The 14556-nt window shown below is 37.7% G+C and overlaps 1 protein-coding gene and 1 long non-coding RNA gene across 4 annotated transcripts in view; one reads left to right on the top strand and one right to left on the bottom strand.

Moving 5' to 3' along the window:
* LOC132367117 (uncharacterized) overlaps positions 1-11018 on the bottom strand; it is a 71003-nt gene extending 59985 nt beyond the window's left edge. For all 3 annotated transcript variants that reach the window (XR_009503688.1, XR_009503686.1, XR_009503687.1), the window contains exons 1-2: positions 10927-11018; positions 3597-3735 (exon numbers count right to left, since the gene is read on the bottom strand). This is a non-coding gene — a long non-coding RNA (uncharacterized LOC132367117). The remainder of the gene's footprint in view (positions 1-3596; positions 3736-10926) is intronic.
* Positions 1-14556, top strand: part of ALDH1A1 (aldehyde dehydrogenase 1 family member A1) — a 54471-nt gene that overhangs the window by 7986 nt on the left and 31929 nt on the right. Inside the window, exon 2 of the mRNA XM_059924920.1 lies at positions 10946-11050. Coding sequence (XP_059780903.1) covers positions 10946-11050 — 105 coding nt within the window. The remainder of the gene's footprint in view (positions 1-10945; positions 11051-14556) is intronic.

Genomic DNA, 14556 nt, shown 5'->3' with positions numbered 1-14556 from the left:
TTCCAAAAATCTCATATCAACAGATAAGGCTAATAGGTTTTATTTGCCTATTAGTCAAACCTAACTTGATCTAAGCCAGACATATTTTGAAGAAAGTGCTTATTTATTTAGAATTGTAGCTTTATACTAAACACACTAAGATATAATAACTTTTCCTCAGGAAAACCTTTTTTTCCTTCAAAATTATGATTTATTGTTGGACACTAAACTACATTCAGGAAACAGCTGCTTTTTTTTTTTTTATCAAAGGTTATGTAATGCATCTCTTACAATCTGACATATCTAAAACTGAAAGAGTAAAAATCAATTTTTAAGTTGCTTCAACATTTCCATTGATTGTTTCCCCAAATAAGAAGCACTTGAAGTTTAAGAGTATGAATAGGCATCTATAATTTCCCATCAATATTGTGGACTTTAAGTTGAGTCTACTGCACATATATATTATCCTGAGTCCAAAATTCATAATTAGAATATAGTTAACATAATGGTTAAATAGGATCTAATAATTTTTTTTTTTTTACTTTTATAGCATGATCCTTTTCCCCCTAAACTTGCTAAAGGCAATCAGCAAATGGAAAATGAGGTTGTAACCATGATAGATCATTTCAACAGGCCTAAAATAGGTTTCATAATCATTATAATAAACATTCATTAACCTACACATCTCCATATAACCATTTTATATAACTGTAGGAAGGATGGTTATTCAAAAATATTCAGTCACACAGTTAGCTGGAAGGCAAATATAAACCCAATAAAATTAAAACAGAAAAAAAGATGATTAAGATAGTCCCTATCAATAACTTCTCCACAGCTCAGGGGAAAAAAAAGATGGTACAACGCTTGACTCTTTCATCTCATTATCTGTGCTGAGTTTTGTTTTTACGCTGCAAGGCCGCTCTTTGGGGGAGAATGTGTATCATTCATAATTTGCAGACTATACTGCTATGTCATTCTCCTCTAAAGCCTTAAGACGTCATGCCTGGAATGTTAAAGTGGTCTCCAGGCAAATCCCCTGGACTGTTTGTGCTCTTCAACTCCATTTTGGGTACATTAAAATCAATATTCCTAAAACATCCATTTGATCCTGTCCCTCCCTTATGACATCCAGAATAGAGTCACTCAGGTATCAAGATCCACCACACACTGGCTTCATTTTCACTGTTGGAACTTATCTAAGACTTGTTTACACTGGAACCCTCTGCCTGGGGCTGATCTCTCTACTGTGTTCCAAATACCCCAAGAGGGTTCCCTCCTTCTGCCCCTTGTTTTCCTTTTGTTCTACCAACCCTATCTTCCAGATTGCATTCTTCCAGCCCATGCTCCTCTCTTCCATGAGTTTCACTCTGCAATTTACTGACTAAAGCACTGCTTTGGTCATTGTACTCTACAGTCTTTAATTCTTTACTGGCTGACCTTGATATAAATATACTCTCCTCTTAGATCATAAACCACTTGGAAGCAGGGGCCATAGCTCACTCATCTTCCATGTTTCCATATGACCTTACAGAGTATTTCTCAGGTATCTACACATTATTTGACAAACACTTTTCTGATAAAAGAAAAGTGACCATTTGGGATTGTGTGAGTGTAAGCACAAATTCACACAAAAATTAAGTTCACTGTGTTTTCCTTTATTAAAGGTTAAAACTGAATAATGCAGACTAGCTGCTGGTAATTTGGGATCATCTACAACTGATCTCTTCAGTTGCCTGGAGGCTGACAGATAAATTTGTATTCTTACTCTAATGCTCATTTACAAAATATTCACTGACTTTAATCTGAAAGGGGAGTTTTATGTACAGTTTAAATGCAAGAGCCTGATAATGAAAGTAGATGGCACATACATATTGTAATGGTTCTTTCACCAAAAGAGATTGTATGAAGGGATTAAAGTAAGTTATAATATATTGAGAGCGTATTATTGAAAAGTTGAAACCACAAATTATCAGGGTGAGAGGACTTAGGTGGGAGCTGGAAAGCTTCACCACAGGCCTATCAAAATATTATTATATTTTGATATATATTATATTTTGATATATATTATATTATATTACATTCTGTCTCTTCTTTTTATGAGAGTTTTGGTGAAATTATACTGTGGAAGGGTGGAATGCTGGGCATATCTCTGACAGGGTGAGACTTTGTGCTCTCTTAGTTTAGAGATATAAAGTTGGAGGAGGGGATACTATCTTTAGGGCAGAGAAGAGGCAGAATTAGACATCTGTGAGTGAATCTGAATCAAGTTTTGCAAGGCTAGCTCAAGAATCTAGAGCAAGTACCATGATGTCTTTAGTTTTCTGTTTATAATTTGATGAGCTGATATGTAGATAGCGAGCTTTAATTCAAAACAGAACATAATAAGTAATTTAATAGTAGGATATTAAAATGCTATGTTAGGAAAGAGAAAAAAAGAGGTTAAATCCAATTGGACAGACTAGTGAAATCTTCATGAGGAAATGACATTTTAAAGGAGTTTGAAGTACGAGGAGAAGAAAATATTGAAACTCCAGTCTGAGGAACAGCATGAATCAAGGTATGGAGGAGAAAAAAAATCCATGGTATTTGAGACAGTAGAATGAGGCTGAAATAAAGGGTAAATTGAGGAAAGAGTGGGATAAAAGGTTAAAAAAGGACATTGGGGCCAAACCATAAGACACCTCAAATGCCATGCTCAGTAGTTTGAGAATGGAGAACCACCTAAGTGTTCTGAGGAGGGGACAAAATTTCAGCTGGCCTGGCTTAGGAAGATTATGTTAACGGTAAAAATTAAATTTCAATTAGGCAGAGGTGGGGGGCAGGGAGAACAGGGAAAAGCTTTTTTATGATAGTATAAAACATAGTGATACAAAAGGATGAGTAGGGATTTTGTGTGCCATTAACAGAAGAGGGAAAGTGTGTGTGCATGTAAGAGAGAGAATGCAAGAGCAAGTTTTAGAACCTTAGTTTGAGGTGAGAGCAGCATAAAGCTAGAGATGACAGTGAGCTGAACTTGGGACACTTAGATTGAGGTGCTTCCCAGCGATCCCACGTGGGGAAAAATAAGAGGTAAAGGCTAAAGACGCATGAAAGAGAATACTCTTTAAGAGTAATTACAAAAAAAAAAAAAAAGAGTAATTACAGGATTCCATAAAATGTGTTTTTGATAGCTAGAATGCTGATTCACTCCAAGAGACGTTGAGCAAGTCAGTAGTTTTAATCTGAATTTATCTTCCTTCAAGTTGAACTAAGATGCCAATATTTTTTTTTTTTTTTGGAGGCTAAGAGGAGTTTTATGCTCTTCGTCTGTATTCCATTACCCTATCAGAGAAACAAGGATTTTCTTGATACCTCTATCTTTCTCAAACCTCCATGTATGTGTCTTTGGACATCTAGTCTCTTTATCTGAACTGCTTTGCACCCCTCCCCCTTTATTTTTTCACGCCCACATCTTTTTCCTGTCAGTTCCAGGCTAGCACCACAATTCTTTTGAACGCCTCCAAATACATAGGTTATATTGGCAGGAACAGGCAAAGAAGGAGACTTATCCTTCCCCTTGTTTTTTAGCAAATCAAAATATCAGAGTGTACTCACGTGCAGAATATTATAGATCTTACCCATATGTAGCTACTGGATTCTAGGTCCTTTGATTCAATTTTAAGTTATTTATTTAAGAGTTCTTTACTGAGGTTAAGGTCACTTGAGGACTGGGATTGTGTCGCACACCTTGGACACTTCGGCTGGGAATTTTTTATTCTGAGGATAAACCAGAAAAACAGACAAACATAACTTTATTCATCACATAAGTAGTACTTCTTAATTTGGCCTCATCAAATGTTTTTATTCTATGAAAAGATGAATATCAAAACTCTGTTAATTTCCATAATGAAATGCAAACTCAGGGCTGCAAAAGTTGAAACTCAGACTTTTAAAATGATGACATACTAACACTTTTTAATATTCTTATTTTTTTATTGTGTACAAAAAACAAAATTCCATTATTTTCTAGATCCTTCTGTTTCTTTAGATGCAGGTCTCTTTCTCATAGATAGCACTAAGAAATCTAGTACCTGATTTCAAATGAGGACAAATAATTTATTAGATAATCTTTTAAAAAGGAGAATGAAACCCTTATGCCTTTAAAAAGTCGATGAAAAAATGTCACTAGCCAATTTTTTTCTAAGCAATCTTCTTTTAAAATCCTCCCTCAGGCTACTTTCAAGACAGTAAAATAAAGGATCAGAAAATAGTCACTTATGATACCAAATCACCAGTAGCCCAAAATGAACATGTTCAGAATCTGAAGTAGAAAATAGACAGTGATTCATAAAGATCAAGCCCACTCAAGCCTTCGCTCTTACCTCAAATTTATGGCTATTTCAGATAACAGCATCTTTTTCTAGATTGCCTTCTCCAGTCTGTATTTTCTATTCTTTAAATGACCTCATATCTTAGTGAAATTTTAAAGTATTACCTTATTTTAGTGTGTGTATGTGTGCATGCGTGTGTGTGTATCTGTGAATGTATGTGTAAAATGTCTTAAACAGCTAAAATATTCTTGGAGGGGGCAGGTAGGTGAGGGAGGTGAGGTTGTAACATTGGCTTCACCTATGCATTCTGTAGTGCTTTAGTTTAAGTTTATAAAGAGCTTCCGAAATTTGCTGCATATTTAAATGCTTTTTTAAAAAATAGATCTTTATTGGAGTATAACTGCTTCATAATACCATGTTAGTTTCTATTGCACAAAAAAGCGAATCAGCCATATGCATACACATGTCCCCATATCCCCTCCCTCTTGAGCTTCCCTCTCATCCTCCCTATGCCACCCCTTTAGGTCATCGCAAAGCACTGAGCTGATCTCCCTGTGCTATGCTGCTGCTTCTCACCAGCCAACTATTTTACATTCGGTAGAGTATATATGTCGATGCTACTCTCACTTCACCCCAGCTTCACCCTCCCACCCCATGTCCTCAAGTCCATTCTCTATGCCTACCTCTTTATTCCTGCCCTGCAACTACGTTCATCAGTACCATTTTTTTTGTTTTTTTTTTAGATTCCATGTATATGTGTTAGCACATGGTATTTGTTTTTTTCTTTTTGACTAACTTCACTCTGCCTGAGAGACTCTAGGTCCATCCACCTCACTACAAATAACTCAATTTTGTTTCTTGTTATGGCTGAGTAATATTCCATTGTATATATGTGCCACATCTTCTTTATCCGTTCATCTGTTGATGGACATTTAGGTTGGTTCCATGTCCTGGCTATTGTAAATAGTGCTGCAATGAACATTGTGGTACATGACTCTTTTTAAATTATGGTTTTCTCAGGGTATATGCCCAGTAGTGGGATTGCTGTGTCATATGGTAATTCTATTTTTAGTTTTTTAAGGAACCTCCATACTCATCTCCATAGTGGTTGTATCAATTTACATTCCCACCAACAGTGTAGGAGGGTTCCCTTTTCACCACACCCTTTCCAGCATTTATTGTTTCTAGCTTTTTTGATAATGGCCATTCTGACTGGCATGAGGTGACACCTCATTGTAGTTTTGATTTGCATGTCTCTAATAATTAGTGATGTTGAGCATTTTATCATGTGCCTCTTGGCCATCTGTATCTTCCTTGGTCAAATGTCTGTTTAGGTCTTCCACCCATTTTTGGATTGGGTTGTTTGTCTTTTTGATATTGAGCTCCATGAGCTGTTTGTGTATTTTGGAGATTAATCCTTTGTCTGTTGATTCATTTGCAAATATTTTCTCCCATTCTGAGGGTTGTCTTTTTGTCTTGTTTATGGTTTCCTTTGCTGTGCAAAGGCTTTTAAGTTTAAGTCCCATTTGTTTTTGTTTTTTTTTTTATTTCTGTCACTCTAGGAGATGGGTCAAAAAAGATCTTGCTGCGATTTATGTCAAAGAGTGTTTTTCCTATGTTTTCCTCTAAAAGTTTTATAGTGTCTGTTTTACATTTGAGTCTTTAATCCATTTGGAGTTTATTTTTGTGTATGGTGTTAGGGAGTGTTCTAATTTCATTCTTTTACATGTAGCTGTCCAGTTTTCCCAGCACCACTTATTGAAGAGGCTGTCTTTTCTCCACTGTATGTTCTTGCCTCCCTTGTCATAAATTAGGTGCCCATAGGTGCATGGGTTTATCTCTGGGCATTCTATCCCGTACTATTGATCTATATTTCTGTTTTTGTGCCAGTACCATACTGTCCTGATTACTGTAGCTTTGTGGTATAGTTTGAAGTCAGGGAGCGTGATTCCTCCAACTCTGTTTTTCTTTCTCAAGATTGCTTTGGCTATTCGGGGTCTTTTGTGTTTCCATACGAACTGTAAGATTTTTTGTTCTAATTCTGTGGAGAATGCCATTGGTAGTTTGATAGGGATTGCACTGAATCTGTAGATTGCTTTGGGTAGTATAGACATTTTCACGATGTTGATTTTTCCAATCCAAGAACATGGTATATTTCTCCATCTGTTAATGTCATCTTTGATTTCTTTCATCAGTGTTTTATAGTTTTCTGAGTACAAGTCTTTTGCCTCCTTAGGCAGGTTTATTCCTAGGTATTTTATTCTTTTTGTTGCAATGGTAAATGGGAGTGTTTACTTAATTTCTATTTCTGAGTTTTCGTTGTTGGTGTATAGGAAAGCCAGAGATTTCTGTGCATTAATTTTGTATCCTACAACCTTACCAAATTCATTCATTAGTTCTAGTAGTTTTCTGGTGGCGTCTTTAGGAATTTCTATGTATAGAAAATCATGTCACCTGCAAACAGTGACAATTTTACTTTTTCTTTTCCAATTTGTATTCCTTTTATTTCTTTTTCTTCTCTGATTGCCATGGCTAGGACTTCCAAAACCTTGTTGAATAAGAGTGGTGAGAGTGGACATACTTGTCTTATTCCTGATCTTAGTGGAAATGCTTTTAGTTTTTCACCATTGAGTATGATGCTTGCTGTGGGTTTGTCATATATGGCCTTTATTATGTTGAGGTAGTTTCCCTCTATGCCCACTATCTGGAGAGTTTTTATCATAAATGGGTGTTGAATTTTGTCAAAAGCTTTTTCTGCATCTATTGAGATGATCATATGATTTTTATTCTGCAGTTTGTTAATATGGTGTATCACACTGATTGATTTGCATATATTGACAAATCCGTGCATCCCTGGGATAAATGCCACTTGATCATGATGTATGATCCTTTTACTGTGTTGTTGGATTCTGTTTGCTAGTATTTTGTTGAGGATTTTTGCATCTATGTTCATCAGTGATATTGGCCTGTAGTTTTCTTTGTGACATCTTTGTCTGGTTTTGGAATCAGGGTGATGGTGGCTTCATAGAATGAATTTGGGAGTGTTTCTCCCTCTGCAATTTTTTGGAAGAGTTTGAGAAGGATCAGTGTTAGCTTTTCTCTAAGTGTTTGATAGAATTCGCCTGTGAAGCCATCTGTTCCTGGACTTTTGTTTGTTGGAAGATGTTTAATTATGGTTTCAATTTCATTACTTGTGATAGGTTGTTTATATTTTCTAATTCTTCCTGGTTCTGTCTTGGAAAATTGTACCTTTCCAAGAATTTGTCCATTTCTTTGTGGTTCTCCATTTTATTGGCATATAATTGTATGTAGTAGTCTCTCATAATCCTTTGTATTTCTGCAGTGCCAGTTGTGATTTCTCCTTTTTCATTTCTAATTTTAGTGATTTGCATCCTCTCCCTTTTTTTCTTGATGAGTCTGGCTAAGGGTTTATCAATTTTGTTTATCTTCTCAAAGAACCAGCTTTTAGTTTTATTGATCTTTGCAATTGTTTTCTTTGTTTCTATTTCGTTTATTTCTGCTCTGATCTTTATGATTTCTTTCCTTCTACTGACTTTGGGTTCTCTTTGTTCTTCTTTCTCTAGTGATTAAGTGTAGCATTAGATTGTTTATTTGAGATTTTTCTTGCTTCTTGAGGTGAGATTGAATTGCTGTAAACTTCCCTCTTAGAACTGCCTTTGCTTCATCCCATAGGTTTTGGGTCTTCGTGTTTTTGTTGTCATTTGTTTCTATGTATTTCTTTGTTTCTTCTTTGATTTCTTCAGAGATCTCTTGATTATTTAGTAGCACACTGTTTAGCCTCCATGTATTTTTGTTTCTTACGGTTTTTTTCCCTGTAATTGATTTCCAATCTCATAGCATTGTGGTCAGAATAGATGCTTGATACAATTTCAATTTTCTTACATTTTCCGAGGCTTGATTTGTGACCCAAGATGTGATGTGTCCTGGAGAATGTTTGTGTGCACTTGAGAAGAAAGTGTATTCTGTCACTTTTCGGTGGAATGTTCTATAAATATCAGTTAGATCTATCTGGTCTTGTGTCATTTAAAGCTTGTGTTTCCTTATTTATTTTCTGTTTGGATGATCTGTCCATTGGTGTAATTGGGGTGTTAAAGTCCCCTACTATTATTGTGTTACTGTTGATTTCTCCTTTCATGGTTGTTAGCATTTTCTTTATGTATTGAATTTCTCCTATGTTGGGTGCATAAACATTTATAATTGTTATATCTTCTTCTTGGATTGATCCTTTGATCATTATGTAGTGTCCCTCCTTATCTCTTGTAACAGTCTTTATTTTAAAGTCTATTTTATCTGATACGAGTATTGCTACTCCAGCTTTCTTTTGATTTCCATTTGCATGGAATATCTTTTTCCATCCCCTCACTTTCAGTCTGTATGTGTCCCTAGGTCTGAAGTGGGTCTCTTGTAGACAGCATATAGATGGGTCTTGTTTTTGTATCCATTCAGCAATCCTGTGTCTTTTGGTTGGAGCACTTAATCCATTTACAGTCAAGGTTATTATTGATATGTATGTTCCTATTACCATTTTCTTACTTGTTTTGGGTTTATTTTTGTGGGTCTTGTTCTTCTCTTGTGTTTACTGCTTAGAGAAGTTTCTTTAACATTTGTTGTAAAGCTGGTTTGGTGGTGCTGAATTCTCTTAGCTTTTGCTTGTCTGAAAAGCTTTTAATTTCTCCATCGAATCTGAATGACATCCTTGCTGGGTAATCTTGGTTGTAGGTTTTTCGCTTTCATCACTTTAAGTATATCCTGCCACTCCCTTCTGGCCTGCAGAGTTTCCACTGAAAAATCAGCTGACAACCTTATGGGGATTCCTTTGTATGTTATTTTTTGTTTTTCCCTTGCTGCTTTTAATATTTTTTCTTTGAATTTAATTTTTGTTAGTTTGATTAATATGTGTCTTGGTGTGTTTTTCCTAGGGTTTATCCTGTATGGGACTCTCTGTGCTTCCTGGACTTGGGTGACTATTTCCTTTCCCATGTTAGGGAAGTTTTCCACTATAATCTCTTCAAATATTTTCTCAGACCCTTTCTTTTTCTCTTCTTCTTCTGGGACCCCTATAATTCAAATGTTGGTGCATTTAATGTTGTCCCAGAGGTCTCTGAGATTGTCTTCAATTCTTTTCATTCTTTTTTCTTTATTCTGCTCCTTGGCAGTTATTTCCACCATTTTGTCTTTCTGCTCACTTATTCATTCTTCTGCCTCAGTTATTCTGTTATTGATTCCTTCTAGTGTATTTTTCATTTCAGGTTTTGTGTTGTTCATCTCTGTTTGTTTGTTCTTTAGTTCTTCTAGATCTTTGTTAAACATTTCTCATATTTTCTCAATCCATGCTTCCATTCTATTTCTGAGATTCTGGATCATCTTTACTATCATTACTCTGAATTCTTTTTCCAGTAGATTGCCTCTTTCCTCTTTATTTATTTGGTCTTGTAGGTTTTCACCTTGCTCCTTCATCTGTGACATTATTTTGCCATCTCATCTTTTTTTTTTTTTATGAGTGGGATTGTGTTCCTGTTTTACTGGTTGTTTGGCCTGAGGCTTCCAACACTGTAGTTTGTAGGCTATTGAGTAGAGCTGGGTCTTGGTGCTGAGATGAGGACCTCTGTGAGACTCCACTCTGATGAATATATTCCCTGGGGTCTGAGGTTCTCTGTTAGTCCAGTGGTTTGGACTCAGAGCTCCCACTGCAGGAGCTTCCACCCGACCCTGGGCTCTGTGAACCAAGATCCCTCAAGCCACGTGGGGTTGCAAAAAAAAAAAACCAAAAAAACAATAACAAAGTAAAAAATAAAATTAGACTAGGAAACTAACAGATATGTTAGAAAGAATGTAAAGATAAAAATATAGATGAATCAACAACTGGAAGGTACATAGTACCACAATAGTAAAAAAGAGGAGGAGGGAAAAGAAAAAAAAAAGGGGGGGAAGGCCTTGGCTGTGGAGGGTGGGGCCTAAGCAAGGGTGAGGTTTGGATGGTGGGCGGGGCCAATGCTCAGGACCCACAGGGCTGGAAAAGGCCCTGGGGGCATGGGAGGGTGGGGCTTAGGCTCAAGAAACAGAAGGCGCACAGGCGTGCCCTCCCCGCCCCGGTCTCAGAGGCCAGGGGACCTCACCTGGGAGTCCAGCAGGCTTCCTGGGCTCGAGTGGGCGGGGCAAATGCCCTCCTCTCCTCTACTGCTCCTCTGGTCTGGGTTCCGGGAGGGCACCTCCCGCCTGCCTCTCCTGATCTCTCTGAGCCTATGCCCCCAAGGACACACACGGCCTGGAGGGGTCTTTGGAGGGCAGGGGATCAGCTTAGGAGCTCAGCAGGCTCCCCGGCCGAGTGGGCCAGGCAATCGCCCTCCGCTCCTCTCCCGCTCTTCCCGGAGAGTCCCTCCCTCCTGCCTCTCCTGATCTCCCCCGTCTAAGGGGCACCGATCCTGTCTGGCCTCCACTTCTCCTCCCCTCTCAGTCCCCCTACATCCTACCGGTTCACTCTGGGGTTCCTCCCGTCTCCTTGGGCGTCAGAGTCCCCCACCAGCAGCTGGCAGTCACCCTAGTTGTGGGGAGATGCTAACTCCATGTCTTCCTACACCACCATCTTGACTCTGCCCTTAAATACCTTTTTATTTACCTTTTCTCCTCTTCTGCAGATCTTCATAAACAATGAATGGCATAGTTCAGTGAGTGGCAAGAAATTTCCGGTCTTTAATCCTGCAACTGAGGAGAAACTGTGTGAGGTAGAAGAAGGAGATAAGGTAAGTTTTATAACACTAGTTCCATTTTATGCCACCATTCTGAGCTCCCAACCTCCTTCCATGTTCAAATAGACATGTCATGAAACATGAAAACATGGTTTCCAGGGCATCCGGGGAAATGTTCTTGGTACATAATGGGTGCTCACTAGTCATGCAATGATGATGAGCCTGTGCTTGAGCTTCTGGGTGTGGTGACTCTTTGCATATTATTTTCCTTGCTTTTCAATTCAAATAGTGTCTGTATTTATTGCACAAATAGACTGCATATGAAGTGAGTGGTCATGCATTTAAAAAGCAGAGATATCCTTTATTCATACAAAATTTTTTAAGTTGCAAAAGAAAACTAAAAAATCTTAATATAGGACTTTTGTGATGATACATTGCCTAGTTATTTCATTAAAAATCATTGAATTTATATTGATCAGTACCTTAAAAATTGAATTTTAAAGTGATGTAAATTGAATCACAAATTAAGTGTTGTTGCTTGCTAGCTAATAATACTAACAACAAAAGTTAACTTTTATAATGATAATTTTTAATACAAATTAAAAAAAAATTTAATACACAAAGCAACCCTACGTACTGCTGTTAGCCACTTTTACAAATGATGATGAAACAGCAGAATGAAAAGGTTGAGTAATTTACTCAAGAAAATATTGCTAATAAATAATGAAATCAGCGTTCAGCTGCTGTGCTTCTGTCCCCGGAGCCTGTGTCTGGCAGGGCTACTGCCTTACCTTGTGATCATTATAAAAGAGAGGGTAATATTAAATAGGCCAGGGAGTGAAGAGAGTATAAAAGCCTTCAGAATATTTATCTGAACACATACCTTAAAAAGCATATGGTCTAATTTGAAATGATTTTTCTGGTCTTTAGCTGTCCAGATGTTATCAAGCTTTTAATTTCTGTCATGTAAGATATAAAGAGGTAAAATATTTTGCTGCATGAAAAGACTACTTATTGGAAGATGAAGTCAGCAAAATCCAAGGATAATACTACTTTCGACACTATGTTCAGTTCATGGTAGCAATCATATGTTCCTGTTCTGTCTCCATTCTTTTGCTATCTTCTTCCCAATCAACTAATCTCAAGGTATTACACCTTGCAAACCTATTTGAAAATAGTGATAGACCTGAGGGGCTCTTTGGGATTTAGGAAAGGCCCTGGATTCAGGTTGCAGTGTTATCAGAAGAAATAAGACCCATGCCTTGAGGGGCAAGGATGCAGAGTTTAGACAGAGAGGTCAACAGCTTGAGAAGTAAAAGCAACATAGAATGGAGACACATGTCACCTGCTTTCAGATTTCACTTTCTATATACCAGAGTTCACCCGTGCATAAATTCTTCAAGGGCTTCTCATTGCCTCTGGGGGGGAAGAAAAAAACCCTTCGTTTCTGGCTTCCAGTTTTCCTCATCAAGGTAAGAGTTCCAAGCTTATGGTGCCCAGTACCATACCCCAAACATTGCATGTTGATCGCTGCCTCTGGGCCACAGCCACAGTGCAGTCCTTGGGACCTAGTTCAAGTCACCATCTGTGGTAAGGGCACAGAAGTTCCACATTTGCATTGACCATTTACCCTCTTTGAGCTCCTGTTCCTTTTTGTGCAGAACAGGGAGATAGGAAAAACTTGGGGGAGCTTAAATAAGAAAATACGTAGTGTTTTAACAGTGCCAGGCATATAATGTAGCCTCAATCATTATAGGTATTACACTTCTTTAAAGTCTTCTCTAACCTTCGCAGGTAGAATTGCTCTCTTCTATGTCATTACAGAACATCACTTATACTTATATTCTAACCCTTGTGTTTTACTGCTTATTGGTTAATTTGTCTGAGACAATATGCTTCTTGTAGAGATTGACATTACATCTCACCTTTATGCCCATGGTATCCAACACCCTATAGATAATGGATAAATGAAATCATTTTCTCCTTCATCAAGCTTTGTTTCCATATACCTCATACACCTTACCTTAGGAATCTAGTACTAAAATGACTATTGACTAAAAGCAGTGATTCTTGAAATTTTGGTGCTTTAGAACTTCTTGGAAGGCTTGTTAAACACAGATCCCTGGACCCCTCCCACCCTGAGTTTGTTTCAATAATTCTAGAGTGAGACCTGAGCATTTGCATTTCTGACAAATTCTTAGCTGATGCCGATGCTGCCGTTTGGGGTGAGGGTAGGGGAACACACTTTGAGAACCACTGAACTAATGTATTAAACCGTAAGTTGTATCTCCTCTCAGGTGTTAGCATTTAATAGGAAGCATGGGTTTTGACAGGTAAGAAAGTTGATGATTGGAAACTGTGCTATGATAATCACTCTGCATCTCTACGAAATGGCACAAGACCAAACTTAGGCAGAAAAATACTGATGATCCCTAGCAATGTGCTCTAGGAAATCCAGAACCCTGGGTCCTATTAGCCATTCCCAGAAATAAGAGAAAAATTGATTCTTCACATTCAATAAAGAAGAATAGTTTTTATCAGAGACTTCTAGAGGTCTACCCAGCATTACGTGACCTCAAATGTCCTTCTAGTTGCTTGAGTGGCTCTGACAATGCTGAAGAGGTGGGAAAAGCAATAAAGGACAAGATGAGGGCAGAGTTGAGCCCCTGACAGCTGCCTACGCTTTCTCTCCAGAGGTATAAATGCCACTCAGGAGGGAGACTGCAGAACTGTGTGCAGTTTGCATTAACGAAAGAAAAAAACAATTCTTGATGCTTTAGCTCTTGGGCCTTGGACATCTCGCTTTGCCACTAGCTTCTGAGATTAGTTTCCTCAGTAAAACAAATCTGTGCCTGGAATTCCAGGTGAAATCTTGTCAGGCAATCTGAAGACTTTTCTTGGTATCATTGGTGAGATTTACACTCTTCCTAAAGTGTAGTGAGGGAAAGCTGATGATCACACCTGAAGCTTTAGAAATATTTGATATCTATTTGCTCTCTGCTTATTGACAATTAATCCTGCTCTTAGTAGGGCAGAACTGTCTGTGCAAATGTGGTTTAAAAACATTCATTAAAGTCCAGCAAAGCTTCAAATCAGGTCACCATGCTAATGGAGTTGGCTGGATACTTGATCTCTCAAGTTAGATTGTTTATGGTATAAACTGTCCATAGTAAGCAACTGTTTGCTTAAAATCCAGTGCTCTTGTCGTCATATTCTTTTTTGAAATGATCTACCAGCATTTGTTTTAAAATAATTATTGCTGTTCTTACAATTCTGCTGACAAATGTATAGTAACTTCCAACGTTGCTTAGTGAAAGGTACAAATCTAGTAAATTACATGGTCACAGTAAACCTAATATTCTGGAACTGACTCTTTAGATAATGAGCCAAGAGGTTTTAAGGATTTAATTGATGAGTAGAATGGAGCTAACAATGGGCTACATACCGCCTTTCAATGGTACTATAAAGAAAGGAGGAAGGGCAAGAACAAATGCAGGTTACAAAGAAAAGCACAGATGGGGGTGGGAACTGTTTTCTTTTCACTTCAGTGGCTCTTTTGG

The sequence above is a fragment of the Balaenoptera ricei genome, chromosome 6 (genome assembly GCF_028023285.1).
Source record: "Balaenoptera ricei isolate mBalRic1 chromosome 6, mBalRic1.hap2, whole genome shotgun sequence".
Classification (NCBI taxonomy): Eukaryota; Metazoa; Chordata; class Mammalia; order Artiodactyla; family Balaenopteridae; genus Balaenoptera; species Balaenoptera ricei.
Note: the sequence above shows the minus strand (reverse complement) of the source record. Positions and strands in the feature narration are given on the sequence as shown.